A 27,993-nucleotide genomic window follows, 5' to 3' on the forward strand; every position below is an offset into this window, starting at 1 on the left:
ACCTGGTTCTGCTTTGGTACACTTCAGATATCTTGTCCTAAACTAAGAGGAAGTTTGCTGGAACAGAGACTGTCTTAGCCTGTATAATGCTTTGCATTTCAGGGCTTTAGGTGCTGCTGTGATATGGATAACTAGTAAGAACCCATTAACATGCAGAGCGTGAGTCTCCAGAGTAGTGTGTGTTCCACGTGCTTGTATCTTCCTGATCCAGCTTTTCAGTTAGCAATGTGTTTTTAGTGAGAGCCTGAAAGTGAAAACCTGTCAATCTCCATAGCACAGATTTTAGCAGTGCAATGTTCTTTCTCAGCCTACCTCCGCCAGTGACTTTGTATGGAAAACCTCAGCCTGTCTGACCGTGTACTGCAATGCCAATTGCACTGGTGACTTTGGCGATGGGACCTGTCCCTGCTGAGGCACACCAGACATCTAATCACTCGTCCAACAGCCCATTGGGTAGTAACTGCATCTTATCGTTACCAGCTGTGGTTGGACTGGAGCACCTGACCCCAGAAGAAGCAAGGAGATTGATCTGGGATGTAGAACCATAGCTATCCTTTACCACTTCCTGAGTGTATAGGGTGTCTGCTCTTGCAGGAGCCCAGCTGGGCAAAGGGCTCACAGCAGCTCATGGGGCTTGCGCTGCTCTGAGCTGTTTGTCCTGCTGGGGAAGACAGGTGTGTGTCTGTGCAATATCTAATGCTTATCTCTCTCTTTCTCTCCGACAGTGAAGAAGAGCCCCAGAGAAAAGGCAGCGGCCAGGAAAGAGCTCTCTGATATGGATTACCTGCAATCTAAAGTGGTGGAAGAGTCCTTGTCAGAGGAGAGTGAGGAGGAGCAGCATGAGGCAGGAAAGGAGGATGAGGAGGAGTGCAGCAGCAGCATCATGAAAGCTATTGGTGCCCGGGTGGGAAAAGAGGAAGAGCTGGCAGGACGCAGCCAAGGGCAGGGAACGGCAGAGAAGAAGAAGAAGAAAGGAGTGAAACTGGAGGTATTGGACCTGAATTGTAACCCTGGATACCAGCTCCCCTGCAGTCTTGGCTCGGGATTTGAACTTGGCAGCTCCAGTCGATCCATCTCCATCCCTGTTTGGAGAGGTTTTCAAATCTAATGGTTTGTCCCCGGCTCTTCCACAACACTGGGTTTGCAATGAATAATCACTGCATCTACCCTAAACGGAGTGATGTGCTTTGAGAGGGGAAGGATGGCCCAGTGATTAGGCTTAGAACTTGGGAGACATAGGTTTAGGGATCTTCTCTGCCACAGGCTTCCTGTGCAGGGGTTGCTGCCAGGAAACAGGCATGAACGGGGACTTGACAGGATTGGCTCCACTTCAAACTTGCTGAGGATGAGTGTGTAAATATTGTTTTTCACTTTTCCCTCTGTCCAGCTGAAGGACCAGGTCAGCTCCAGTGTAGCCACCACTCCATACACAGTGAAGCTGCGTGGGGCCCCATTCAATGTCACCGAGGTATGTGCCCTGCCATCGTGGCCTTCCCACTCTCTCGCTTGGGGCTTACATCTGTGGCGTCCAATACACTGGCCCATTTGCCACGTGTGGCAAAATATGGCTCAGCAGAGCCTCACACGTGGAGCTCTGCTCCGCTCACGTACCCCACCACTTGGTGGGATGCGCACGGCGCCAGCGGTGGAGGCAGCCCCTGCAGGTTTTCCTGACTCAGTTCCTTCTGTCCTGGCTCAGCCACGCTGCTCCTGCGGCTCCTGCTCGGAGCTGCCTGGCTCCTTTGGGCCTGGCACGGCTCCTGGGTCTCTAGCTGGGAGCTGCATGGCTTCAGCTGGTCAGAGGGTCCGGCGCCAGGCGGCTTCTGCTTGCCCGAGGGTGGCCGTGGGCTGGCGCAGTGCAGCTCGTGCACCTCCTCTGGCTCTGACTCCCTTGGTGGTGGCTCCAGCGAGTCGCTGGAATACGCAGTTAGAGAGGGAGCGGGTGGGCTGGGGGTGCCCATCTCTGGGGGATGGGGTGGGCATCCATGGAGGTCGGGGCTGAGGTGAATATGCAGGGATCATCACCACAAGTGTAGCAGTCCTTGAATTATTATTGGACTCCCCGGCTTACATGGTGCTTGCAGCAGAATGATGGTCCTTGGGTTCCCAAGGTCTGCAGGTCCAACGCGCACGCACCATGCAGGGGCTTCTGTCTCTCTGCAGGCTAACAGGTTAGTTACGAGAGTGGCATCTGGCTTGGTATGTTCATGCCATCGAGGATCCTTTGGACTCTGCCCATCCCTGACTGTCGAGAAAAGATTTCTGTGGTGTCTGCACAGCATTCCCAAACTTTGCCAAAGCAGGCCCCAGAAATCGGCCTGCTTGCTAAAATTGTTTCCCTCTCTTCTGTTTGTAGCAAAACGTTCAAGAATTTCTTGTGCCCCTGAAGCCGGTGGCGATCAGGATAGCAAGAAACGCCCATGGGAATAAGACAGGTACTGGATGTGGAGGGTTGTGCACTAGGGTTGCTGGACACAGCAGAGGTGTCATTAGGAACCTGCGGTTCCAAATCCCTGTGAAATGTCCTAGTTCTTGCACATGACTTGCTCCGGTCTCCCTGTTTAGACTGGAGTAAAACCAGCGCCCAGGACGGGCTGTGTATTTCCACAGTGCGTTGTTTCCTTTTCATAATCATGTGGGAGGGAGGGCGGGGTTGCATCTTCTATCCCTTTGCATTCGAGGCGTGTTATTAAGTGTGTGCAGTGCAAGGGGTCTAATGACCATGTCAGTTTTAGACCATTTATGTGCACACACCAGCAAGGAAAAAAGCCTTAGAAAAATCATTTCTCTTCAATGAGAGAGAATTAGTCTGCCTGTCTGTCAGTTCAAGAGCATTCCTAAATGGTAGAAGCTAGAATCACTAAATTCGGTAATTTTGGTACACAGCTTCCTCTGATCATAAGCACGGCAAGGGTTTGGCTATGCCGAGGGAGGAGTGGAAGGGTTTGAAGCTCCTCCCACCCCAGGATTAGTTGCTTGTTATTCCCCTTCCTAACTGCCAGGGAGTGAGGGAAAAGTGCACACTTTGCTGCATTTCTTGCTCTGGCTGGGGAGCAGAAGGGGCAAGCAAGCTGTGCATTTTGCTGTTGTTGCCTCACAGGGACAGGAGGGGGGAACAGCAAGCTGTTGGGGATGAGGAGGGACTCAGGGCAGCCAGGGTTGGTGTGTGGGGGAGCAGATTTGAAAAATAGGATAATTTAAGTAAAGCACGTACATTTTCCGAAAAAAGCACCTCCTCATCATTACTGACTGAAGGAACCTGAGCAGCACCAGATGTCCTAGTCTGATGCAGTTATGTAGTCCAGAGTCAATTGGATGTTAGATAAATCTATTTGTGGATATCTGATACAGAAAAAGCAGTATTGTTAAGGGGGGGCGTGCGCGCGTACGTACGTATGTACGTACGTACGTACATACACAGGTACACACATCTGCATGGCCCATGTGGTGCTCAGCTGAACCTGATTTCCTTCCAGGCTACGTATTTGTTGATTTCAGCAGTGAGGAAGAGGTACAGAAAGCCTTGAAACGAAACAAGGAATACATGGGTAAGGGCAGCTTGTATGTCCTCGTTACTGACTCTGATGGGCCTGTGGGTATAGGGGTCTTTGCTGCAGACCCTGTTCGTTGCTCAAATTTCAAGTAGATTCTGGTCCAACTCCTGATTTTGGTCTGGCAGGGAATGATGTTGATCACACTCGCAAATCAAAAGCAAAGAGCAGCATGATCTAGAACCCTGAGTCTGTTGTTCCAGTTCATTGAAGAGCCAGATATGAAACTCTCAACCTAATTAAGTAGTATGGGGTTGGGGGAGTAGGAGTGTCATAGATAAGTTGCTGGATTCTGGCCCACGTTGGTATTGGCTGATCGCTGTCTTCATTGGCTGGCTAGCCCCTGTGAACCAATTTGGTGGTTTTCAGTCCAGTGTTCACATCACAAAACTCACTCTCTCAGTTGGGAGTCTGAGCAGAGAGATCAAGGAGTGGCTGAGTCTTGGGGACTGTTCCTTTCCTGTCCCCAGAGTCCCACCACAACACACAAATGAAGCTTGCTGTGCAGCAGCCTGTGGTGTCCCTGTACCTTTGGCTATAGACAGAGCTCTGACCTCAGAGGTTCTCAGTGTGGCACCTATCATCTGCCCTAATCCTCAATTGGGATCTTTGCTGTACAGGCCAGAAATAGCAAGACTTCCCTGCTATCTTCAGAAACTTCAGTGGCCTGTGATCAGGAGCAGTGGGTAGGAAATTCCGACTCACACTTAAATAATGCTGAGATGGAGACCATAGAAGCTGTGGAATTGACATGTAAACATGCAGCACTTCTGTTGTAGCTCCTGGCATTACACACTCGGGAGGAATATTGAGGTCTTTCCATTTGTCTTCATTCTTAAAAGCTATTATTTAAACCTGCCTGGGATGGCACAGTGGGTTAGTGCTGGAGCCCTGTATTCAAATCCTGCTCTTATCCCAGGTCTAAAAGGCCATTCCCATCTTCCAAAATCATGTTATCATCTGGCCAAAGCAGAGGTTTTGGCGTGGAAGCCAAGCACTGGAATCGAGAGGGGTTATGAGAGCAGGAGCATGCTGCCTGGATCGCGTGCGGCAAAGATTGGGAAATGTTTTGCTACTGGCCTTACTCTAACTTCAGTGAGCACCATGCTGCCCCCGAACATCAGTAACATTGTTCTCACAGAGATGGGGTGGGCTATGTGGTCGGGGCCGGGGGGAGGCCCCTACAAACTGATAGCAGGATTTTGCTAGCTTATGCTGGTTGTAAATTTGGCCCAGTATCTTTAGAAATGACCCAGTGTTCTTAACGGTCTTGGCTCAGGTCTGGCTGAGGCCTTTGCAAGTGCCTGAGGTGTAATGTGCCCCTCTGTGTTGCGGGTGGCAGGTGGGCGCTACATTGAGGTGTTCCGAGAGGAGGGTGCGCTGAAGATGAAATTCACCCAGAAGGGCGAAGACCAGCCGTGGCAAAGGAGGAAGAAGGACGATGAGGAAGAGGAGGATCTCTCGGAGTCGGGAAGACTCTTTGTACGGAATCTCCCCTACACAAGCACTGAGGAGGACTTGGAGCACATCTTTGCTAAATATGGTAGGGATTGCTCCACTCGGCGTCTTGCTCCCCCCCTGCAATCTGAGGTTCATCGTGTTGCCAGGCTCGAAATGCTCACTTGGATGGAAGGGAAGGAGAGAGCAGAAGACTCCATGAAATGCACAAGCCTGTGGTGCCCTTAGCCTGCAGTTGCCCAGATACTGCAGCGATGGGCACCATTTTAAAACTAAATTTTTACAGTTGGACACTGTTTCAAAACTCGTGGTCATATTTGATCTCCTGGTTGGTGGTTTGTATGGAGGCCAGCTATAGAAGAGACTAACGAGGCTAAATGCCCTTCCACTTCCAAGTACCAGAGAGGCAGCCGTGTGAGTCTGTAGCTTCGAGAACTACAAGAAGTCTTGTGGCACCTTATAGACTAACAGATATTTGGAGCATAAGCTTGTGGGCAAAGACCTGCTTCATCAGATGCATGAGTGGGGGGTGGTTTCAGAAGGGTATTTAAAGAGTCGGGTCCCAGTAAGAGGGACCACTTGGAAACACTTCAGTCTCCCTGGACACTCAGTGGCAGATTTAAGGGTAACAGTTCTGAAACAAAAAAAATTTAAAATCAAATGGAGAGAGAAATCTCTGAGCTGCGATTTATTTGCAAATTTGACTTCATTAACCATGGATTAAACAGAGACTGGGAGTGGCTGGCAACTCTCAAAAGCAGTTTCTCTGCTCTGGGTGCTAATAGCTCCCCATTAGCCTCTGGCAAAGGCTCCCATCCCCCTGTCTGATCTGACTTGTTTTTATCTTTTGATAAGAACTGTTGATACTGGGCCATTTCCACCTTGCTGAATAGACCTTGTCAGCTCTGGTCCTCCCTCTTTCTGGGACCCCACTCTTTAAATACCCCTCTGAAACAAGCCCCCAATCATGCATCTGATGAAGCAGGTCTTTGCCCACGGAAGCTTATGCTCCAAAATATCTGTTAGTCTATAAGGTGCCACAGGACTTCTTGTTGTTGTTCCACTTCGAAGACATCTCCTAGCTCAGGGTGGAGTAGGATTTAGGGAGTCCCTGTGTGCCCCTGGAAGAGAGTAGATTGGGTAGTGAGCCGTCCCAGGATAGATCTGCCTGGCCTGTAAGTTGACTAGTTTGTGCAATGCATCACCGAGTGATGTTGCTCATGTTTAGATGCCTGGGGAGTTGAGGCACGCTGCTCGTGGAGATGTGCAGAAATTAGGTATTACTGTGACCTGTACCACTTTGGTAAATAAAGGTTTCCATTATCCGTTATCAACCTTTGAGCAGGCCCAGAGTCCCTACACTTGTATCTCCTTGCACAAGCTCCAACTTGGATGGTTTTGTTGTGTCAGCTGGGCCCCTCCAGAAGACCCCATCAAACAGCCCTGCTTTGCAGCGTCTGAGAAGGGAGCATGTCTCCAGGAAATGATTTGCCTTTTGCAGGTCCCCTGTCCGAGATCCACTTCCCCATTGATAGTCTGACCAAGAAACCCAAGGGATTTGCGTTTATCACCTACATGATCCCTGAGCATGCAGTGAAGGCCTTTGCAGAAGTGGATGGGCAGGTTTTCCAGGTATAGTAACTCGAACTCACCTGCAGGGTCAGGCTGGGGATTGGGGTGGGTGTTTGGTCAGAAGGAGTATTGCCAGAAGATCAAATGCTTCTGGTGGTGCCACTGTGTACTGCTGAATGGACTACCTGATGTCCTCAGTGTATTGAGGAATTGAGTGTTCTTAAGCTGGGAAGGGCTAGGCCAGCAGCATAGTTTGCATGGCTTAGTGGCTACAGAAATCCCCAGGCTGCAGGGTAGTTTGGTGCCATGCAGAGGTCAGATGCTCTTAGTAGAGGGGACGAGTTCATCATACATTGAATTTTCGCTCTCCCCGTTGGGTTGCTCTGGTGAGTTTCATTGTTCCATTCCTGAGCAGCAGAGGAGATGGACAGGGAGGTCCTCACAGGCTGGTTGAAAGGCTGTTGTGGGAAAAAGTTGTAAATAGGAGCTGTATTTACTCTCTCTAGTTCATTTCACCTTGACGCAGCAAGTCTAGTTCTTCCACGCATGTGCATCCAGCCTCACTAGGTCTCGCGCTGTCTGTCTTCTAGGGCAGGATGCTGCATGTGTTACCCTCCACCATAAAGAAGGAGGAAAAGGAGAACCCAGATGTTGCAGGATCCTCCTCCTACAAGAAGCAGAAAGAGTCCAAGGACAAAGCAAACAGTGCCAGGTACAGACAGGAGCAGCCTTTGTTCTGGTACGCCACGAACTGCAGGATTCCCTGCGGGACTAGAACTGAAACGTGCGCAGCTTCGCCAGGGGCGCATTAAGTGGAATTTGTTCCTTTGCCCCTTCCTTGGCTGTAGCGTCTGGCATCCTTCGCTCACCTAAAGAAAGGGGATCCTCTTTTGGCTTATACAAAGTGCTGTACCAGATCACTCTTCCTATTCCAGTCACCTAACCCCAGCAGTGGCAGGATACACAGACAGAGCTCATCCACTGCTCTGTAACTAGGAAGTGAGGAATGTCCTGCTCTATTTTAATGCAGCCTTTCTATTTCTCACTCTACTTCCAGCCCACTTGCTCCCTTTTCTCCCCGTCCTCCATGTGTTAGCCTCAGCCTGCCGCCCATGCGATTTCTGATCCTGGTGGCCCGCTGCCTGTGTCTTTTCCGAGTCACTCCGAGGCAGATGCCAGTTGAAAGGTGTGAGTGATCTTACAATTTAAGCTTCTTATTTTGTCTTCTCTTCCTGCCCCTCAAGCTCGCACAACTGGAATGCGCTGTTCATTGGGACAAACGCTGTGGCAGATGCAATCGCGCAGAAGTACAACGCCACCAAGAGCCAAGTGCTTGACCACGTGAGTTGGATTCCAGCTGGGATCATTGTTTCCATTGAGGGAAAGAGGGGCTTTCTTTCAAAGGCTCTCCCTTAGCATCTCTTGGGACCATGCCCAAGGCTCCACTTAGCACACGTATCCATGGAATGGCTCTTGCTGCATGTCAGCTTTTGTGTAGACTCTTAGCCCTTCTGGCTGCATACAAGGCGTATCTAGGTATCTGGAGGGAGTCTGCAAAATCTCCTAGCCCCAGGCTAGTTAATCTGGCCTGGGGGAAGCCCTGAACCTCAGTCTGGTTCACCAAGGGAGTGAAGTCTCTCTCTCAAGGGCCACATCAGTGAGGGTTGCAAGGACTTTTTATTTTTTTTCCTTTTTCTGCACAGTGTGTGGTTCACAACTGATTTTTCTGTGCAGCAGTGGTTTCTGGCGCACTGAATGGTTCCCTGCCCCTTCTTTAGGCAGTGTGGCACAGATCTGAAGCTTTAGTCTGCTCCAGTCACTTTGTTAGTGTGAACTCTGAAACCTAATGAGACTGAAGAATAGGTATGGAGATAACGTGAGTGCACGAGAGCAGCTGAATTCCTGGTTAATGAACTCATTGTGGTTGAAGGGTTTATAAAGCTGAAGCTCTCTCCATTAGAATCCATACCGGGCCTGGGCTGCAGTCTGATGCACCGCCTCACTTGTTCTTCCAACAACTGCAAAGCCCTTTTCAGTGCATTCAAGGTATCGGAGCGTGAAAGGGTGTCGAGGAGTTCTGCATTAACATCTTTTGCATGGTGGGGTTTTTTTTTTCCTGTTTTATTCCCCAGCTTTGAGGAAAAACAGTTCCTACAACTGCTCGTTTATAAGACTGGCTATAAAGAACGTGCCTCGTCTGCTTCCCAGTTACTGCAGTTGTGTGCTGTGAACGACACGGAAGAGGCCAGGCACTCACCTCTTGAAATAGCTGTTTTCCTCAGACCACCCCACATAACACTTTTTCATGTCACCATTGCATTCAGCACTTCTCTTTTCACTCGGAGTGAATCCTGGCTCTTGTAACGGAGGGGGGAATTCACATGGAGTTGCATAACCGCATGGAATTTGGACCTCAGAGATGAGTTGGTTCTGACAAGTTATGGTCTGACCTCAGGGCGACATCCTGGCCCCAGCGGAGCTGAGATTTCACCCTCGGTCTGTATGCAGCCCTCCAGCTGGGCTAGAGTCTGAGTGGAGAATCTGTTGCATGCGCTTAGCTTCTCTCTGGTTTGGGCCTGTTTTTACCAGCCTAGTTTTGTGCTCCAGACCATATCAGTGCATGGATGTAAGCAGGGTTGCTCTCATTTGCAGGAAGGCAGAGACAGCGTGGCTGTGAGGGTAGCTCTGGGCGAAACCCAACTAGTGCAGGATGTTCGCCAGTTCCTCGTCGACAATGGAGTCAGCCTGGATTCCTTCAGTCAGGTAAGACACTTCAGCAGCGCCAGCTCGGCATGGGCCCTGCTCGCTGCAGCAGCAGACGGCTTCTTTCTTCTCCCCTTAGTGTCCGGGCAGTTATTGCAAATATGAGCGGGGAGGGTGCTTGAGAGAGAGCACTGCAAGATGATAGTGAAGGATGCTCTCTGTTGAAGGGTGAGTCCCTCATTATAAATACACTAAACTCGTATCGGGCAACCTCGGAACCAGGAGGTTGCCGGACATGCCAATGTTCTGGTTTATCAAGAGTAGCTGGGGAGAAACACAGGCAGGGGTCAGTGCCCCCATCCCAAGAAAGTTCAGCTCCTCCTGCTCTGCAGTGCTGGCTCCCCTCAGCCACTGCCCCATTTTTCTTTTGCTGGGGACAGTGGGAACCACTGGTGGGGCTCAGAGATCGCCACACGGCACGGGGAGCCCCTAACTGACATCCTGCAGCCTTCTCCCCTGCCTGGACACCAGGGACCTCTGAGCACCCTGGCTGGTGCTGGGAGGAGCAGCCATGATGCAGTGGGACTCACCTGGCAGCTCTGAGCAGAGACCCGCCAGTAAACTTGCTCAGCCAAGAGGGGCTCGTGCAGCAACCCAGGACTGTCTGGGGAGATAAAAAAGGGTGGGGGAAGCCGCATCATGGCTCAGGGTTTGCCGGTTGTCTGAGAGCCCCGCTTGATCAAATACTGGAGGAACAAGAGTTTGCTGTACTTGAACGGAGAGCAGCAGAGAGAGGGCTGAATAAATTCACGTCCTCCCCCAGCTTAGTTGGGCAAGCCCTGGACTAAATGGATTGGGAGCGTTGACTTTTCAGCTCTCTTGATCACGTGGTACGCAGTACGCCAAACCTTGAGGCTGCTTTTGCCTTCAGCGGCCGCTGTATCGTGATGCTTAGTTTTTGCAACGTCATGGCTGCGTGCAGAGGAAAGCCCCAAACCGTGGAGTCAGAGGCTCTGGGGTTTGGGATGTTTTCATCTCCTGCTTCAGGGCTCTTGAGTCTACTTTTATTTTCCTCTGGAAGGCTCTGGAGCTCCTTCAGAAGCCTCAGGAGCCATCTCCAAAAGACTGAGGTGCTTGAGTATAAAAATGTGAATGACCAAGTCCCTATTTCTGTTTATTCTGTTGCACAAATGTGGACTTCTTTTTTTTTTTTTTTTTTTGGGCGGGGGGGTCCATTTCTGAGCAGAGTGAAAACAGCTGTGTTTGGAATTGGTGCTAGTTTAAAACACCTTGCGCAGCAGCCCTGTGTGCAGTCTTGTAGTATGGCTCTGGGGATGGGGTTTGCTAACTGATGGCTGGTGCAGGGCCACCTGAACAAACACAGCTTATTCATAGTTGTCATCCTTCCCTCCCGCATCCTTGCTGTCCACATGTAAATAGTATCAGAGGGGTGTCCATGTTAGTCTGGATCTGCAACAGCCACAAAGGGTCCTGTGGCACCTTATAGACTAACAGAAAAGTTTTGAGCATGAGCTTTCGTGAGTCTTTGCTCACGAAAGCTCATGCTCAAAACTTTTCTGTTAGTCTATAAGGTGCCACAGGACCCTTGGTTGCTGTTACACATGTAAATAGGTCACTTTAGGGTTATGTGCTATCTTCTCCTCACCCGAGCGTCTCTAAGGATGGTGCTGGTGCCGGGGGGATTCCTCTCAGCTCACATTGACATCAGTTGCTGAAGTCGCAGGATAGAGCGGTAAATGTGCAGGGGATGGACTCCGCACAGAAATGCACCCAGGCTGGAGTGGGCTGCGTCAGCTGTTCGAAGGAGCGCGCTCGTATGAAGCTAGCTGAGCTGCAAATGGGGAACAGTGGCGTGTGTGAGTGTTGCCTTGGGAACGATTGCCTGGCCCTGTGAGTGACTAGACTGGGTCTATTGGACCTGCCTTTCAAAAGGCAGGTAGAACGTTCTACAGAGCTCTGTGGGTTTGCAGTGTCTCATGGAGGCATATGAAATGGAGCCGGGGGGCATTGTGTCTTTTAGCCCTGAGGTCTCAGACCATTTCTGTGTTGTTGTTCTCCCCTCTTCCAACCCCCCACACCTTGTCAGGCTGCTGGAGAGCGGAGTAAAACTGTGATTCTGGTGAAGAACCTCCCTGCCGGCACTCAAGTGGTGGAGCTGGAGGAGGTCTTTGGCCCATTTGGCAGCCTTGGGCGGGTGCTGCTCCCAGAAGGAGGAATCACAGCCATTGTGGAGTTCTTGGAGCCCACGGAGGCCAAGCGAGCCTTCACCAAGCTGGCCTACTCCAAGGTAAGCCTGGTGAGAGCACCCTCTGTCTCTTAATGTGGAACTCGCCCTTGGGAGTAGGGGATCCAGACTATCCAAGCTAGTGCAGATCCAATCCTTTTCTTGGTCCGGGGGGTGGCACTTCGAGAAGCCAGGTTGGAATAATTTTACTGGGTGTCAGTATCTTAGTCTCAGGTGTAGTCATTAGTAATCAAATTGAAATGGATGCAAGCTCTTGCTTAATGGAAAGGGGAAGAAAGAAACAGTCTCTAGAGGTGGAGAAAGTCTCATGGCACCTTTAGGAGACTAAAATCCCTCACATTGCAAGCAAAGTCATTGCTGTTAGCAGCTCACTGCTCAGATTGTACAGGTTGAACCTCTCGAATCCGGCACTCCCGTCTGGCAACGTCCGTAATCTGGCATGATTTTAGTTAGCCAGATCACTGCTTATCATGGATGTGGCCAAGTTTCCTGTGGTCCCATAAAGTTTGTTTAGAGCCAGTAATCCTGGCTGTCAGTGTTCTGTGCTGTTAGTTGTAGTTTACCCTTAAATGTCTTCTAAGAGCCCGGAAAACAGTGGAAGTGTTGGTAATGCTGCCAGACAATATTGTCTTCCCGTGGTCTGGCAAATTCTCTCATCCAGCACTGGTCTGGTCCCCACGGTGTCGGATTAGAGAGATTCAACCTGTAGTTATAAAAATCTCCTTATTTCCTGGTCCTTCAGTAACATTCAGAGTCAGCCCTCGAGAACACACTTTGCGGAGACAGCATGTGACTGTGCCCTTTAACTTCCAGACTGCTCCAGTCTCTTGTAATATGTCTTGTGAGAAGGTGCAGTAGCGATTTAAACATATGTTTCCCCTCCACAAAGTCGCTTCTTGCCTGTCTTGTAGACATCCCTTGTATCCAATATTCCCTCTAATCTTTTCCTTCCACAGATGGATTTTTTTCCCATTCATGTGTGGAATAAATTTGAATGTGCACTGAGGCATGGACAAATATGCACCAAAAACTTACCTGTGAACACTCTGAGAGCTGGGCAGCATTTGAATCTCTCTTGAATGGCCGCACAAGCGCACAGCTTACAGGGAACGCTAGTTGCAGCCAATGTTCCCTTTAATTTTTTCCATCCATGTGCTGAATAAATGTTGTGTACATGGAGGCATGGGTGGATGTGCCTTATCAGTAGAGACGCGTGCTACCAGCTGTGGGCGCTCTGCTCATTAACTGGGAGGCATTTGAATCTTTCCTGGGTGGCTGCCCAAGCACACAGCTTACAGGAAACACTGTTTGTATCTGTCACCCTTACAGTTTCATCACGTCCCTTTGTATCTCGAGTGGGCTCCCATGGGTGTCTTCTCCTGCCCACCCCCTGAGAAGAAGCAACCTGAGATCGCGGAAAAGGAAGGAGAAGCAAGGCTGGGAACTGGTAGGAATTTTTCCTTGTGGCAGAAGGGTATGTGTGTGTGTTACACTCCTCCCATAGAGCAGTGGCCACGCAGTTCGCTGGAAGTCCTTTCTTGAAGCTGCTCTATGGATGTTGTTTCCAGAAACTAGCAGAGCTTCTCTTTCCCCTTGTCATTCTGCAGGACACCAGCAGAGTGTCTAAGGTCGGGGACGAAGAGAGTGAAGATATTAAACAGTGTGGGAGAAGGACTGTGGCTCAAAAACACAGTAGTGTCATTTTTATTACTGTAGCACCTATGAGCCCTTGTCACAGACCAAGACTACACTGTGCTAGGCTTGGAACGAAGCATGGTTCTTGACATCAGTACAGTACAAGACTGATGGCTGTAGATGTGCAGGAAGTACCGGTGAACAATGAGACAGTAGTGGCCTGCGTGAGTAGCAGAGGTCTGTTGTGTAGGCGTTCTGGCAGAGGAGAGATCTGGAGAGAGGTTGACATTAAGCTTGGGGAGATATAGCTACACTGCCGAGTAGGGAAGTGGATGAAACAGACGTGTTGGGGGAAGAACGAATGGTTGCAGCATTGGACTAGGGAAAGCTGAGCTCATTTCCTGACTCTGCCGCACCCTCCCTGGAGGAGTCACATAAGCTGCCCTGTACCTCAGTTTCCCAGGCTGTAAATTGAGCTGTCGAGGTTGAAATCCACCATGATTTTTTGGAGTGATCAGATACCACGGTGGCCCTGTAAGTACTGAGATAGGAAGGGTGAAGTAGCACAAACAGCAGCTGATGGGGTATACAAACAAGCTGTCACAAAAGCAGATTGACCCCTTCCCCCAAACTTTATAACAAAGCCAGGCATGTGTTAGGATTGATTGATTGATTGATTGATTGAAGGTCCAGGCCTGAGCATCCCCCAGCTCCATCAAACAAAGGAAGGCAGCACAAGGCAGCGAGGCCAGACCAGCTGATCATTTGGCTGGCAGGCTGTGGAAGAGCATTTGTGTTTGCGTGCTTGCTTGTGTTACTTTCAAGCCCCAGTGCACGTCCTGTGTGAGTGAATTCCCACTGCTCTGATGGCAAGGACACGACCTTTTCTGTCTCTCCCCTCCCTGGGGTTGTTTAGCATTGCTCATATATGTTGGGGACATTAAAGTCTTTTAAGAGCAATATGAAAGGAGGCTGGATTGCCGAGGGTGGTTGTTTTTTTTGTTTTTTTTTTTCCCCCTGGAAGACTCTTCAAGACTTTCAGGGAGGTCGGGGGAGCTGATCAAAAGCTCTTCCAGGTCCTGAGATTCGGGGACAAAGAGCCAGCTGTTTTATCTCCCTGGAACTGAGACCCTTACCTCCACATAAAGGGCTTGAAGTGCAGGAGCTCCTGGGAAGCTGCGTCCGTTTGATAAAGGTCCTTGCTGTCAGCCCTGGGCACCATGTGCCTTGGGGAAGGTGTGGGAGGGAGGCAATGGCAAATTTGTTAGCCTGATTACAGCAGCCTCATGTGACTGTTGTACTAACTGCATAGGGCAGCACCTTTCACTTCTTCTAATCCTTTGCCTTCAAAACAAATGAATTTGTTGCTCAAGTTTGCTGATTTCCAGCAATCGCTTAAGGTTTCTCTTGCAGCTAAGGGTCAGGGTGCTTGGCCAAAAAAAACCGAGGCACACTACTCCCCCAGCCCACCCAGGACAGAAGAAATTTACAGTTGATCACATGTTCCCCTGACTTTGTCTGGTTCTGAGCAGCTTTTTAACCAAAGCTGAGATCTGTCTCTCTGGAACCAACCCAGCTCATGGTACTGTTGTCTCGGCAGCATGTTCCTATTCAACAGGACAGCAAATGTCCAGCCGTTTCGTAGGGGCTCCGTACTAAAGGTAGATGCCAAAGGAAGGCTGAGGTAGGTATAGGACTTTGGTACTAAGAATGCCTTCTGGCACGGATCCTGCTGCTCTTGGAGGCAATAAAGCCCCAGCCTCCTCCCGTGAATTGCAGTGGGGTGAGGTAATAAGCCTGATTCAAAGCCTGTCAGTGTCACAATCCCTATTGGCTTCACTGTGCTTTGGATGAGACCTAAAGGCATCAAGGGGTCTCTTACACCTGCCTCTGATGCTGATCACACGTGTTGAAAGCTGTTGGGACCCACTTCCCTGCAGCCAGTGGTGGAGGTTGGTCACTACAGCTAAGGAATTCGGCTAGGTGCTTAGGGAGAGCACCACAGCTGGTGCTCAGATGCTGTGGTAGTGGAGGGTTAGGTGAGCACTGAGAGGGTGGAGGTCTGGTGAGAGCTGAATGACTGGCTGCTTCTCATCTCTTTCTCCAAGGAGCTACCTTGGATTTTGCATCCCACCTTGTCTGCAGAGGAGGGAGCCCAGGAACTGGGCTGTGTTGGCAATACCTTCCTCTCTGGCTCTGCGTGTTTGTCGCTGTACTACCCGGCCTGGGTGCTGGGTGGGAAGGAGGGCAGCATGTGGGTTTGAGTTGCTGATAGTGTCAGACGCCAGCCCTGTGGTGTTTACTGAGCCAGCATTTGGCATGGAAGTCAGCGTTCTCCGCACGTTGATCATTTTCTGAGAAGTTTGGGGTACAAGGCAAATCTCCGTCGACCCCATTTGTATTCTGATATTAATCTCTTACACTGATGAGGCAGGTCTTTGCCCACGAAAGCTTATGCTCCAAAATATCTGTTAGTCTGTAAGGTGCCACAGGACTTCTTGTTGTTCTCACTGCATTGTGCATCACTCCTGAGCCTGCCCACCCCGCCTCACTCCTCTCCGCCACCTTGCTGGGCCTGACATGCTCAGCTGTTAAACGGAGGGTGTGAATGGCTCTTCAAAGAAGTGCGATGCTCTTTCCTTTTTTTTCCTCTTTTGAGGCCAAGATGAGACAGCCGCATGTTAAACAGATGGTAAAAGGACAACGTTGTCCCTGTTGCCATTTCCATTATAGCATACAAGGGCCATTTAAAGACCAAGCTCTTGGAGATTACTTAGTTTATTTTTGGTAAGTGGAAAAAGGCCAGGAGAGTCTTTGTGATGAGTGAGGGGAATGAGTAGGGACAAAAGCATGTGACAATCCCGTTCACATATGCAACTCTTTAAAACTTGGCTCCAGCCCTCACCCAAATGGAGTGAAACAGAAGTTGTTCAGGAAGGGGATGTTTTCATGCAGCAAACGTGGTCGAGGTTTGGTCCATAAACTATTGAAAAGCTAAATGAGAGGCGGCATTTGCTGACCTGATGTGTCCCTGATGTTGTGCGGAGGGGGTGCGGTTGTGTCTCAGTGCTGGAGGGTCCCTGGTTCGCAGAGCGATAGCTGAGGTGATGCAGTCGTGTTACTGATGGTAGTCCCCAGTGCTTCCCTGTAATATGGTGAGCGCTCGGTCATCTTGAACTGTGGTGTTCCAGAAAAGCAGTATGTTTCTGTGTTGATTCCCATATACTGAGATCCATAAGTCATGGAAAATAATGAGCATAATGTCCAAGTACTATGGGAGCCTGGTCCTCAGTTTTCCTTTTATCCAGGCAGTTCATTGGGTATTTTGAGGTATTTTATACACTGATGTAGGAGTAAACCCATCCCAATTAACCTAATATACTACTTCCACTTGTCCTTTTGATGACAGGTGACTCTCCCCCACACATATACTTTTTTTTTTTTTACTTTTTTTCCTTCTCCTCCTCCTTCCTTACACCCCCGCCTTCCCTGGTATATAAACCCTGGATTCTTATTATCTTCTCCAGAGCTGAAGTTGGTCTTATACACAAAATTTCATTACCTAATAAGTAAATTTGTTAGTCTTTTCATGTGCTACAGGACTGCTTGGTTTTAGGAGTAGACCTTTCACATCACATACTCGATTGGCAGCCTCTGAGAGTGATACACTGGGGTAGCAGTGGGTATTTCAGGCCAGGATTGTATTTATGTAGGCTTGTCACCATACATTCTGGCCCCCTGGGAAATAATATGCTGAAGGTCAGAATTCAAGGGTGTTAAAAGAACAGTACATGGCATACACTGGCTATACCCACTTCCAAGAGCATCAAGCTCACCCACAAAACTGTTACTAAATCCAGCTAGAGATCAGTCATTGTAATTGGTGCACTGATGACTACGGTGGAGACAAAATGCGTTAAATTCCTTCAGTCTCCTGAAATGCCTAGAGTTTGATTTGTCGTCTTACTTTACAGCTGGTGATGAATCTGAGGAAGCTAAAAAGGGCTCAGAAGAAATAGCAGCTGAGGAAGAGGAGGAGGACAATGAGGAGAGTGTTCCAGGATGTACCCTGTTCATCAAAAATCTCAACTTTGCCACCACAGAAGATACACTGAAGGAGGTGACCCATGGGAGAGCTTGTGAAACCGAGTGTTGCATGTATCCAGCAAAGTTCTAGTCAGGGCTTCTCAAATTTCATTGCATCAGGACCAGCGTTCCCTGTAAGCTGAGTGATTGGGCAGCTGTCCAAGAGAGATTCAGGTTTCACCCAGCAGAGCATCCACAGCCACTCACAATGGGCAGCATGGGTTTCTATTGGTAGTGCAACTCTGTGCATGTGCCTTGGTCCAGATAACAAAATTTATTCTACCCAAGGCTGGAAAATATTAGTGGGAACACTGATCAGGACCCCCTTCTGACAAGAAAATTTACTATGTGACCCAGGAGGAAGGAACGGAAGCCTAAGCCCCTCTGACCTAGGTGGGGAGACCAGAGCCTGGGTGGAGGCCCAAATCCAAGGGCTTCAGCCCCAGCCAGGGGACTTGTAACCTGAGGGCTGTCGCCCAAGGGTTTCAACTTTGGCCCCAGGTAATGGCGCTCAGGCTTCAGGCTACCAAGCACAGCAAATCTAAGCTGATCTCGACAACCTCATTCAAAGAGGGTAGCAGCCGAATGTGAGGTCCTGGCTCTGTTTAAGAACCCCTGTTCCGTTGAGATGGAGCATTTCAGATTCAGCGGCTTAGGGACAGGATCATAGGTTTGGAAGAGACCTCAGGAGTTCGTCAAGTCCAACCCCCCTGCGAAAAGCAGGACCAGTCCCAACAAAATCATCTTAGTCAGGGCTTTGTCAAGCAGGGACTTGAAGATCTGATTCACTGTAATCCCCAGATCCTTTTCTGCCAAGCTGCTGCTTAGCCAGTGTAGCAGTGCATGGGATTCTTCCATCCCAAGTTCAGGACTCTGCATTTGTCCTTGTTGAACCTCATCAGGTTTCTTTTGGTCCAATTGTCTAAGTCACTCTGAACCCCATCTTTAGCCCCCTGTGAATCAAACTCTCTCCCCCAAGTTTAGTGTCATCCATGAACTTGCTGAGGATGCAATCCATCCCCTCATCCTGGCCATTAGTAAACAAAACCAGCCCCAGAAGAGACCCTTGGACTACTCCGCTTGATACGATTGTCAACCAGATACTCAGCCATCGACCACTACCCACAGAGCCAGCCGAGCCAGCCAACCGTACTGCTTTAATTTGCTGGTAAGAATACTTTGGGAAACCGTAGAAAAGGCTTTGCTAAAGTCGAGGTGTGTCACATCCATTGCCTTCCATAGAGCCAGTTGCCTCATTATCTAAGGCAATCAGGTTGGTCAGACATGATGTGCCCTTAGTGAATCCAAGTTAACTGTTCCTGATCACTTCCTCTCTTCTAAGTGCTTCAGAATGGATTCCCTCAATGATTTTTCCAGGGACTGAGGTGAGGCTGATAGGTCTGTAGTTCTCTTGATTCTTCTTCTTACCCTTTTTAAAGATGGACACTGCATTTTCCTTTTTCCAATCATCCGGAACTTCCCCCAATCGCCACAAGTTTTTACAGATAATTTCCAGTGGCTCTGCAATCAAATCAGCCAACTCCCTTAGCACCCTTGGATGCATTAGATCTGACCCCCATGGATTCGTGCTTTTCTAAATATCTGTTAAACTGTTCTTTCTCCACTGGGGGGATGCCCACCTCCTTACTATACTGAGCTGCCTCGTGCAGAAGTCTGGGAGCTGACCTTATCTGTGAAGGCAGAGTACTTAAGCTTTTCTCACATCATCTGTCAATAAGTTACCTCCCTCATTCAGTAAAGGTCCCATACCTTCCTTGACCACCTCCTTATGGTTATCGTGCCTGCAGAAACCTTTCTTGTTCCCTTTCACGCCCCGTGCTAGCTGCAATTCCATTTGTGCTTTGGCCTTTCTGATTACACCCCTGCATGCTCAAGCAATGTATTTTTACTCTTCCCAAGTTATCTGTCCAAGTTCCCCTTCTTGTAAGCTTCCATTTCATGTTTAAACTCACCAAGGACCTCACTGCCAAGCCCATTGCCTACCAGGTTTGCTTTTCTTACTGCGCACGGTTTGTTCCTGCGCTTTCAGAAAGGCTTCTTCAAAATACAGCCAGATCTCATAGACTCCATTCCCCCTTATTTTAGTGTCCCAGAGAATCCTGCCCATCAGCTCCCTGAGGGAGTCAAAATCTGCTTTTCTTATGTCCAAGATCTTCATTTGGTACTCTCCTTTTATTCTTTGGTCAGGACCCTATACTCAACCATCTCATGATCACTGCTGCCGAGGATGCCAGCCACATCTACCTCCCCTACCAATTTCTCCCTGTTTGTGAGCAGCGGGTTGAGCTGAGCATGGCTCCTGGTTGGTTCCTTGAGCATTTGCACGAAGAAGTTGTCCTCAGCATTCTCCAAAAACTTTCTGGATTGTCTGTGTGCTGCTGTATTGATCTCCGAGCAGATGTCAGGATGTTTTGAAGTCCCCTGTGAGAACTAGAGCCTTTGCTCTGGAAGCTTCTGTTAGCGGTTTGAAGAAAGCCTCATCTACCTTATCCATCTGATCTAGCAGACACCCACTACAACATCACCCTTGTTGCTCCCACCTCTAAACTTAACCCAAAAACTCCAATACGCTTTTCTCCTGTTTTACACTGGAGCTCTGTGCAGTCGTACTGCTCTCTAATATAGCGTGCAACTCCTCCATCTTTTTGGCCCCTCCTGTTCTTCCTGAACAGTTTATACTCTTCCATGACAGTGCACCAATCACATAAGTTGTCCCACCATGTCTGTTATTCCAGTCAAATCACAATTCTTTGACTGTGCCAAGATTTCCAATTCTTTCTGCTTGTTTCCCAAGCTCCTAGTGTTTGTGTACAGATGCCTTAGATATCTAGCTGATTGTCCTACTTTCTCGGTATTAATCAGGGGTCCTTCTCAGGCCTTGGTTAGGGGCAATCACGTAGACTGTCTACCAAGACTGCTTGACAGCTTAAGTAGTTTTCAAAGGCAAATTTAGTTGCTCGGACTTCACTAACCATCCATCTCCATACTACAGTGTATTATCCCATCTTGTATCCAAGATGCATCCCCTTTATCTTTTATGCCCAGCTCACTGTTGGGACACCAGTAATCTCCCATTCCAGTCATCAAAAATGGAGGAAACTTACCCATCCTTTTTACTGCCTTGTGTTTGCTTTTTTATACATATATATCATTAGGGCTGCACAGCATATAATTAGGCATGGGAGAATTGAATTTTTATTTTTTATATTATGATGGATAATACCAGTGTTTAGTGCTAGCATTTTTAAGTTTAAACTTTCACAGTAACAAAAATCTGTCAGGGTTGCTTAGACAGTGTGGCAGTGCCTGACATTCAATGACAATAGACATTGAAATTCAAAAAAGTGAAAGTTTTATAACCATTAACACAAACTGTCAACCTGAGACATCAAAATATACAAAGTAAAAGTCATGTAGTTCTCAAATAGCCTTTTTCATTGCCTGTCTATTTCATTGTTGATTATCATTGACAGAAATATTTTTGTTTGTGTGTGTATGGGGAAATCAACATTTGCCAATTTAAAGAAATCTAATCCTTCCACGCTGCCATATAACAAATCAGACCTTTCACAGGCTCTTCTTGATATCTCTCATGTGATACTGGAAGGAGAAATGTTGTAAGAGTATTGTAATGAACCGGCAATTTGTTAGACCAGCCTCAAAAGAACCACCGTCTGGGTGGAAGCATTCTTTTCAGCGCTACATTTGGTGTTCTGTAGCATTGATCTGAAGCACTGCAGTTTTCTGAAGCTATACTGTCATGTGTTGGATCATTAGTGAGTGTTTTTAAATGAAGGCTGTCAGAATAGAACACTTATGACGTGTGACTTTTTCGTATGCATGCATTTCTTTGTATGTTGACTTCATCTGTTTCAGTTGTGGCCACAAGGGAACATTGTCATAGGGTTAAACTTTAATTGCAAAGAGAACTGAGGACCGTGTAAATTTTTTTGCAGGTGTTTTCCAAAGTAGGAGCTGTGAAGAGCTGCACAATCTCCAGGAAGAAAGACAAAGCAGGTACTCTATGAATTTCCTTCTGCTTGGGGAGTTGGTGGTGAGACCTTCTGTGTCCATTTGTATGTGAACTGTATAATTGATGATAGACTCTTCATTACATGCCCAGAATATGTATGTTGAAATGATTGAAAACATTAGCCAAAAAATCAAGTGTTAACTTAGCCTGGCCAGGCAGCAAAGGTAGGTATTAAACCACAGTGGGACCCAGAGTAATGTCTCCTTCATAGGGGATCATTGGAAGGATCCCTGGATGTGTGATAAGCCATGATATAGGCCAAGGGCTTATAAAGAGTTCAGTCAGCTGTACCTGGGAAGTGTCTTTTTAAAATTATCTGCCTGTCCAGTCCCACTTCTGTCTGTGGTGCACACAGGGTGTGACTTCAGAACAAAATGTCTGATTTCACTCAAGTTCCGGATAAGCATCTTCCGTCACTGAGGAGTAACTTCTGTAGCTTAGTACCATGTGTTTGGAAACTTGCTGTTGTATTTTCTGCTCCTGTCCTTACTTACAGATCCCTGAAGTTATGATAGCCTGAACCTGTTCCTTACAAGTGGTGCATGGCCGTGGGAGTAGAAAACTTTTGTTGAATAAGGGACTAATTAAAGAGAGCTTTTCATCGTCGTCTCTACCAAATATCCCATTCTTTAGTATGGGACCTAGAACTGATAAGAGTGACCGTACAAATCACTGTTTTAGGTCTCTTCTGGAGAGTTCAAAGGGACCCTTGGAACACTAATGAAATTTAAGATACAACCTGGGTCAGGGATGGGCAGCCACAAAGAGTGGGTGGGGTGCATGAGTGGCCCACAACAGCCCCGTGGTCCCCTGTATGCCTCCCATCTTCCATATGCCTCTCTTGGACTGGGGCACCAGAGCCCTGCCCTTATTTCCTCCTCCTCCTCCCTTCCAGCACTTTAAGAGTAGGTGCAAATCACCTGATTTGTGTTCCATCCCTGCTCCCCACCACACACCCCCTCCCTGAGCCAGAACGCTGCAAACAGCTGATTTGTGGCATTCCAGCTGTGGGAGGGAGGAGAAAAGAGGGAGAGAACATGAATCAGGTGACTTGTGGCTCCTCTGAAAGCGCTGGGAGGGTGGGGAAGGAGCAGGTAAGTATGGGGTTCTTTTGCTCCGGTGTGCAAGAGGTGCAAGGGGGAGAGGAGCAGCCAGAGGGTCTGTGGGTCGCAAGGGGTGTCCCAGTGAGCAGCATGTTGCCCACCGCTGACCTAGGTGATGAAGTGAGAGAGCAATCGTAAAGCTCTCTGGCTTGTGAATAGATCTCAATCCTGCACTCCCTTGCCAAGATGTTTGCATGGTGGTTTGGGGAAGACCTGACATATATAAGCCCTTTGCCCACCCCCCACCCCTGGTTCTGTAGCAGCACCTAGCTAGCTGCTTCCCTATATCGGTGCATTTGCTGCATGGCTGACGTCCCCACTGGTGTGATGACTAGCAAGGGGTGAACAGTCGGCCGTGGATACACCTGGAAATAAAGGGCCTAGCAGGAGGGAAAAGGGCAGATACTGTTTTTACATTAACCAGTGACAGCAGAGAACATGAAATCATTGGTTCTCTTTTCCAAATTAATTGAACTCATGATCTGGAATTACTTACCAAGCATTTTCCATAACATGTATAGGAAGAGAGCTCCAGCCCCTGTGTGCTGGGCACTCCATGCACACAGAGATGGCTTGTCACCCAAAGAGTTTACACTATAGAAATGACAAAGGATATATCGTCTCCATTTCACAGGTGGGCAATAGAGACACAAAGTTCCTGTAAGCTGCCTAAGGATACTCACCAAAATTCTAGCAGTCTTGATTCAGTTTTTCATTATCTGTCATAAGGACTCACGAGGGTCTTATTTGTTGAGCAGGCCACTATCAAATGCTTTTCATCAAAGTGTTTACAGTTCTTTTCTTTTCTGGTAGGCACTTTACTTTCTATGGGCTTTGGATTTGTGGAGTACAGGAAACCAGAGCATGCTCAGAAAGCCCTTAAACGGCTCCAGGTAACAATGGCCGATGCAAATAATACGCACGTGTTTGCTTTTCAGCAGTACCTGCAGCTGCGATCAGAGCCCTGTTGTGCTGAATGCCAAACATACCCATGCCCCAAAGGGCCCACAGCATAAATACAAAGAGGCTATGGCCACATGAGGAGCATCTGTCAACAGACTTCCTGTTGGAAGAGACTTTTTTTTTTTTTTTTTTTTGGAAAAAATCTGCTGACCATACGTTAACACAGATTGAAGGAGCACTCCACTCTGTCGGCAGAGCGGCCGGACTGCCTAGCCGCATGCTCAACAAACCAGGCAACCGGAAGCATAGCACACCGGGCTGCCCAGCGTCCTGGAATTCCTGCCTGTTGACAGAAGGCTCCCCAGAATGTCCACGCAGCTTTTTTGTCGACAGAATCTGTCGACAAAGGCGCTCTTCATCCTCGAGGAGAGGCAGCAGGTTGTTGGCAGAAGTGCCAAGCTTTGTCGACAGACTATCGACAAAACACATTTTGTGTGTGTGGACGTGTGACAGGTTTTGTTGTCAAAACGCCAGTTTTGTCAAAAAAAAACAAACAAAAAACACTATTGTAGCTGTGGCAAAGACTGGTGGGAATGAAAGCTGCACTGGGAAGGGAAGTGACTTGCTCAACATCACGCATGTCAGTGGCATAGTTGGGATTAGCTCAGGTGTCTTCACTCCTGTACCATGTCTCTGACCTCTGGACCGCACTGCTTCCCAACCTGAATTAGCTGCACTTGGAAAGATGAGAACTTTGCGGGGGAAAAACACAGAGATGTTACAACTCCCTTCTCGATTCTTAAGGTCTTTTTCTTCTAACAAGCTTTGTAATTTGCATTTTTAGGGTTGCTCAGTAGATGACCATCAGCTGGAAGTGAAGATCTCTGAAAGAGCCATCAGGTAAGTCTGCCTGATTCCTGTCTGACATCTATAGATGTCAGCACCAAGTGCTCTTGATTGCTGGGAATCGCTTTTAGTTCTTTACCATGTGGTTGTTGGTGGCACTTAGTAATCCAGTTTTTGAAGACTGCCAGTCTTAGCCACATTTACCTGATACCCTGCAACTGTCCTAACTTATAGAATAAGTGTTTTTCTGGGGCTCTTTCAGATGATCAGGTGTAAGTCTTCAAAAGAGCAGTATTAATGGTGTTAGGCCAGTATGTTAAATCAGAGGTGGAGCTAACTGGACTATGCCTGCTGTTTTGTTCTTTAAAGCGTTAGATACCAAGTAACTAGTCTTAGGCAAATTTATTATTGGATAAAGACAAAATAGAACAATATGTAAAGGAAACAAGCGTCCTCCCCATGAAGCAGGTCTCATCTCACAGCTTCTTCTCTGTATGTACAAGGTGTGCTTCAGAGATACATGTTGCAACCAGTAATATTTATAATATGATTTTTACAAGTCACAAAACACTTTACAGACCCCTTTAAGTTTAACCCGCTGATTTATGTAAACTTTGTCCTTGGTACGTCCCTGTGTTTCCCGAATCTGGTATGGAATTACGGCATCCCAAGAGCTAGGAAGATACAGAAAGTACCTTTTGGGAGTTAAGCATTCCTGCATCTGTGCTTTGACCTGTTTCCTATTGTCTAATGCTGAAGCTGACTTCAGCTTTGCAAATTGTTGTGGGATGTAAGACGCAGGTGAACAGAATTGTGGGAAGGAAATACTCAGTTACCATAATTTCCCACCACTGATGTATATCACACTAACACTGTGTGCGTAATACCTATTATATGATGTATAATGCACCTAGCATTTATGCATTGGCCAACAAGTGGCTAGGAATACACAACCTTTTAGGTGGCGATCTGTTTTTATTAGGCTAAGTAGCAAATATAAAAGGAAGCTCTGACCTTGTGAGAATCGGAAGAACGCAAAGCAACGCTAAATGATTTCAACCATCAAGTGAGAGAGGCTCCATCAAAGCTGAACTACATTAGAACAGTTATAATGGTCTCCTGGGGGTAATTTACTGTCTTCCATCCTACGCCTTAAACCTCTTTCCACCATCATCGTCATCTGTCCTGCAGAGGATATTGTTCTGTGCCCCTTCCCGCATGCTGAGGACATCTTTGGTAGAGCGAGGGTGGCTGCATGGGCTGTCCCATAAGGGCCAATTAGGACAGGTCTTCAGCTGCAGTGGGGTAATGCAGCACTCTGGACATTGAGGCCCAAGAAGTGTCTTCATTGAGCTCCCACCTTCTGCTGGCTTGGGCAGAGAGAATTCATGCCTGGGAATCAAACCTGATGGCTTTGCACAGCAGCATGTTTGCAGCCTTTCAGAGAGCATGGTAAAACCTGAAACTAAAGGCACAAGCTGTACATTGTTTACATTAATTTAGCCAGTGCTGTAAGCCCCTCCCTGCTGTACCAGAACAGGTCAGCAAACCGGCAGAAGGACTTGTCTATTCCAGAATGATAATCCCTAGGTAGTATTTTATGTACTTGTTTTGGAATAGCACCCAGGCCCTTTCCGCAAGTTAATGCGTACATAGCAAGACCGTGACCTTTTTAAAAATTAAGTAGAAGTTTATATATTCCAAGCATATCAGTAATCAAACTGTTCAAATAAGAATCAACTGATTGATCAGGCAGCTAGACTCCAGAGTGTCTAGCTAGAAGGAACCAAAGAGAGAGAGAAAGATCTTTGTTGTGTTGTTTGTTAGTGTGATTTACCATGTCTCCATTGATGTACTAGGCCTGCTGTGACATCATCCCGCAAAAAGCAAACAGTCAAGAAGCAAAAGAGCTCCAAAATTTTGGTCCGGAATATCCCCTTCCAGGCAACCGTGAGGGAAATCAGAGAGCTGTTCAGGTAAAGAAATGTCCTCATCTGCTTAGTGGTAAGTTATTCGCTGGGGTGTGGATGGCTTTTAGCCCGTGACTTTGCTGTCTGATCACAAGTATCGTGGAACTGTTGTCTTCCTCAGGGAAGTGAGACTTTCATTCAGTGCAAATAGGGAGACTTGAAATGAAATAAGCAGGTTACTCCTCTGTCTGTATTTCACTTGGAGCAGGCGCAAGTGTGGGGAAAGGGAGGCACCTCAGTGAGTCAGTCAGTGTCTTGATCCTGAAGGCAAACTGCGCCAGCCTCTCCCTGAATTAGAGAAAACTGAGGCTGCACTGATCTACGCCAGCAGTGTCTGGTCCCCTAGGGACATTATGCCCACTAAGGATCTGTACTCGGATGCCCCGGTATGTCTCCACCTCTTCTGACATGCTCATCATGCTGCACTGGTGAGTGCATTGGGTGCAGGAGTTGATTTCCGTACTTCTCCTCCTGACTGGGGCAGTTCTCAGCCAGTGGGTAAGAGCAGCTTTATACCCTTGAAGAGTGCAAAGGTTTCAAATCCCAAGAAGCTGGCCACAAATCTCTTCTAGTCCAGGATGTGTTCCATGGCTTTCCCGAGGAAGCAAGGTGAGGAGTACAAAGACATTGGCCAGACAGCCGATAGGATTGTTTTACGTAGCACTAAACTGAGTTCCTCCCTTGTCATGTACGTGTGGCACTGCGGTTTGTGCACATCCTTTTATTGAGGCGCTCCAAGAGCTTTGTTCTCTTGGAACAGCAAACCTCACGTAAAAAAGGTGTGCGAGTAAAGTACTTTGTGGGTTGCCTCAAGATTGGTGTGGACGAGACACAGAGGAATTATTTTTGTGAGAACACTTCTCCTGTAACGGATTTGTTTCAGCAAGAATCCTCTCGGCCGGCAGCATGTCCCAGTATTGTGAGCTATGGGCAGTGACACTAGTAATTAAATGTGGAGTGCTTGAGAGCTTTAGGGCGTCTTGCCTGCCACAGAGGGGACGGGGAGGGGGAGAGTGGCTGACTTGGCGTATGGTAAAGTAGTACATGTAGACGCATGTTCACTGACTACATTTGTGGTTTCACTGGTATGCGTGGTGCCTTGTTAAGCATTGTAAAGCATTGGTAACATTGCAAATCTGGGAGGCTGTGTATAACATTTGTTATGGCATGTTTCCTGCCCCTGCTAGCCTAGTCTGATTGTGCTGCTGCTGCTATATCAGAGGCACTATGATCCAGTGAACTGGAGGAGTAATAGAGTTTATGGTGGGAGGGATGACTCAGTGGTTTGAGCATTGGCCTGCTAAACCCAGGGTTGTGAGCTCAGTCCCTGAGGGGGCCATTTAGGTCTGTGGGGCAAATAGAGACCAAAAAAAGGGATGGTGCTTGGTCTTGCTAAGAATGCAAGGGACTGGACTTGATGGCCTCCTGAGGTCCTTTCCAGCTCTAAGACGGGGTGGGGGGCGGCCAAAAAGGACTTTCACATCCTCTAGATTCTGTTTCCAGCTCTGGCTTGACTGTGGGCTGGATATTTCCCCTCTCTATGCCTTGGAGAATAGAGATGCTGAGCTGCCTTGATATGTATTGTGGCAAACTCCTATATAAAACCCAGGTATTTTAGAGAACGAGTTCACTGGGGCTCTTTCAAAAAATCCCATGGAGCGTCTACACACAAATTAAATTAAATTGGAAGAATGCAGCATTTTTTCAATGGCCCTCTTCTGCTCCTGGAAGGAGGAGGAGTACCTTTTTCCAAAAGATTCTTTTGGGGAAAAACGTGTGTATATGCCCCCAGGAACCTATTTTTTGAAAGAGCAGTCCTCTGTGGTGCTGGAGTTTTTTCATGTTT

The 27,993-nt window shown here is 48.1% G+C and overlaps 1 protein-coding gene across 2 annotated transcripts in view; it reads left to right on the forward strand.

The window, feature by feature from the left end:
• The window catches only part of RBM19 (RNA binding motif protein 19), a 127,600-nt gene that overhangs the window by 7,557 nt on the left and 92,050 nt on the right, over window positions 1–27,993 (forward strand). For both annotated transcript variants that reach the window (XR_012647999.1, XM_075012654.1), the window contains exons 6-21: window positions 726–988; window positions 1,388–1,468; window positions 2,357–2,435; window positions 3,477–3,548; window positions 4,894–5,094; window positions 6,511–6,641; window positions 7,172–7,293; window positions 7,826–7,922; window positions 9,234–9,344; window positions 11,392–11,592; window positions 12,880–12,997; window positions 17,160–17,305; window positions 21,249–21,309; window positions 23,242–23,321; window positions 24,176–24,231; window positions 26,037–26,153. Coding sequence is in view for 1 of the 2 variants with exons in the window: in XM_075012654.1 (XP_074868755.1) it covers window positions 726–988; window positions 1,388–1,468; window positions 2,357–2,435; window positions 3,477–3,548; window positions 4,894–5,094; window positions 6,511–6,641; window positions 7,172–7,293; window positions 7,826–7,922; window positions 9,234–9,344; window positions 11,392–11,592; window positions 12,880–12,997; window positions 17,160–17,305; window positions 21,249–21,309; window positions 23,242–23,321; window positions 24,176–24,231; window positions 26,037–26,153 (1,936 nt within the window). In the remaining variant the exon portion in view is untranslated. The remainder of the gene's footprint in view (window positions 1–725; window positions 989–1,387; window positions 1,469–2,356; window positions 2,436–3,476; window positions 3,549–4,893; window positions 5,095–6,510; window positions 6,642–7,171; window positions 7,294–7,825; window positions 7,923–9,233; window positions 9,345–11,391; window positions 11,593–12,879; window positions 12,998–17,159; window positions 17,306–21,248; window positions 21,310–23,241; window positions 23,322–24,175; window positions 24,232–26,036; window positions 26,154–27,993) is intronic.

Source organism: Carettochelys insculpta, chromosome 18, assembly GCF_033958435.1.
Source record: "Carettochelys insculpta isolate YL-2023 chromosome 18, ASM3395843v1, whole genome shotgun sequence".
Lineage (NCBI taxonomy): Eukaryota > Metazoa > Chordata > Testudines > Carettochelyidae > Carettochelys > Carettochelys insculpta.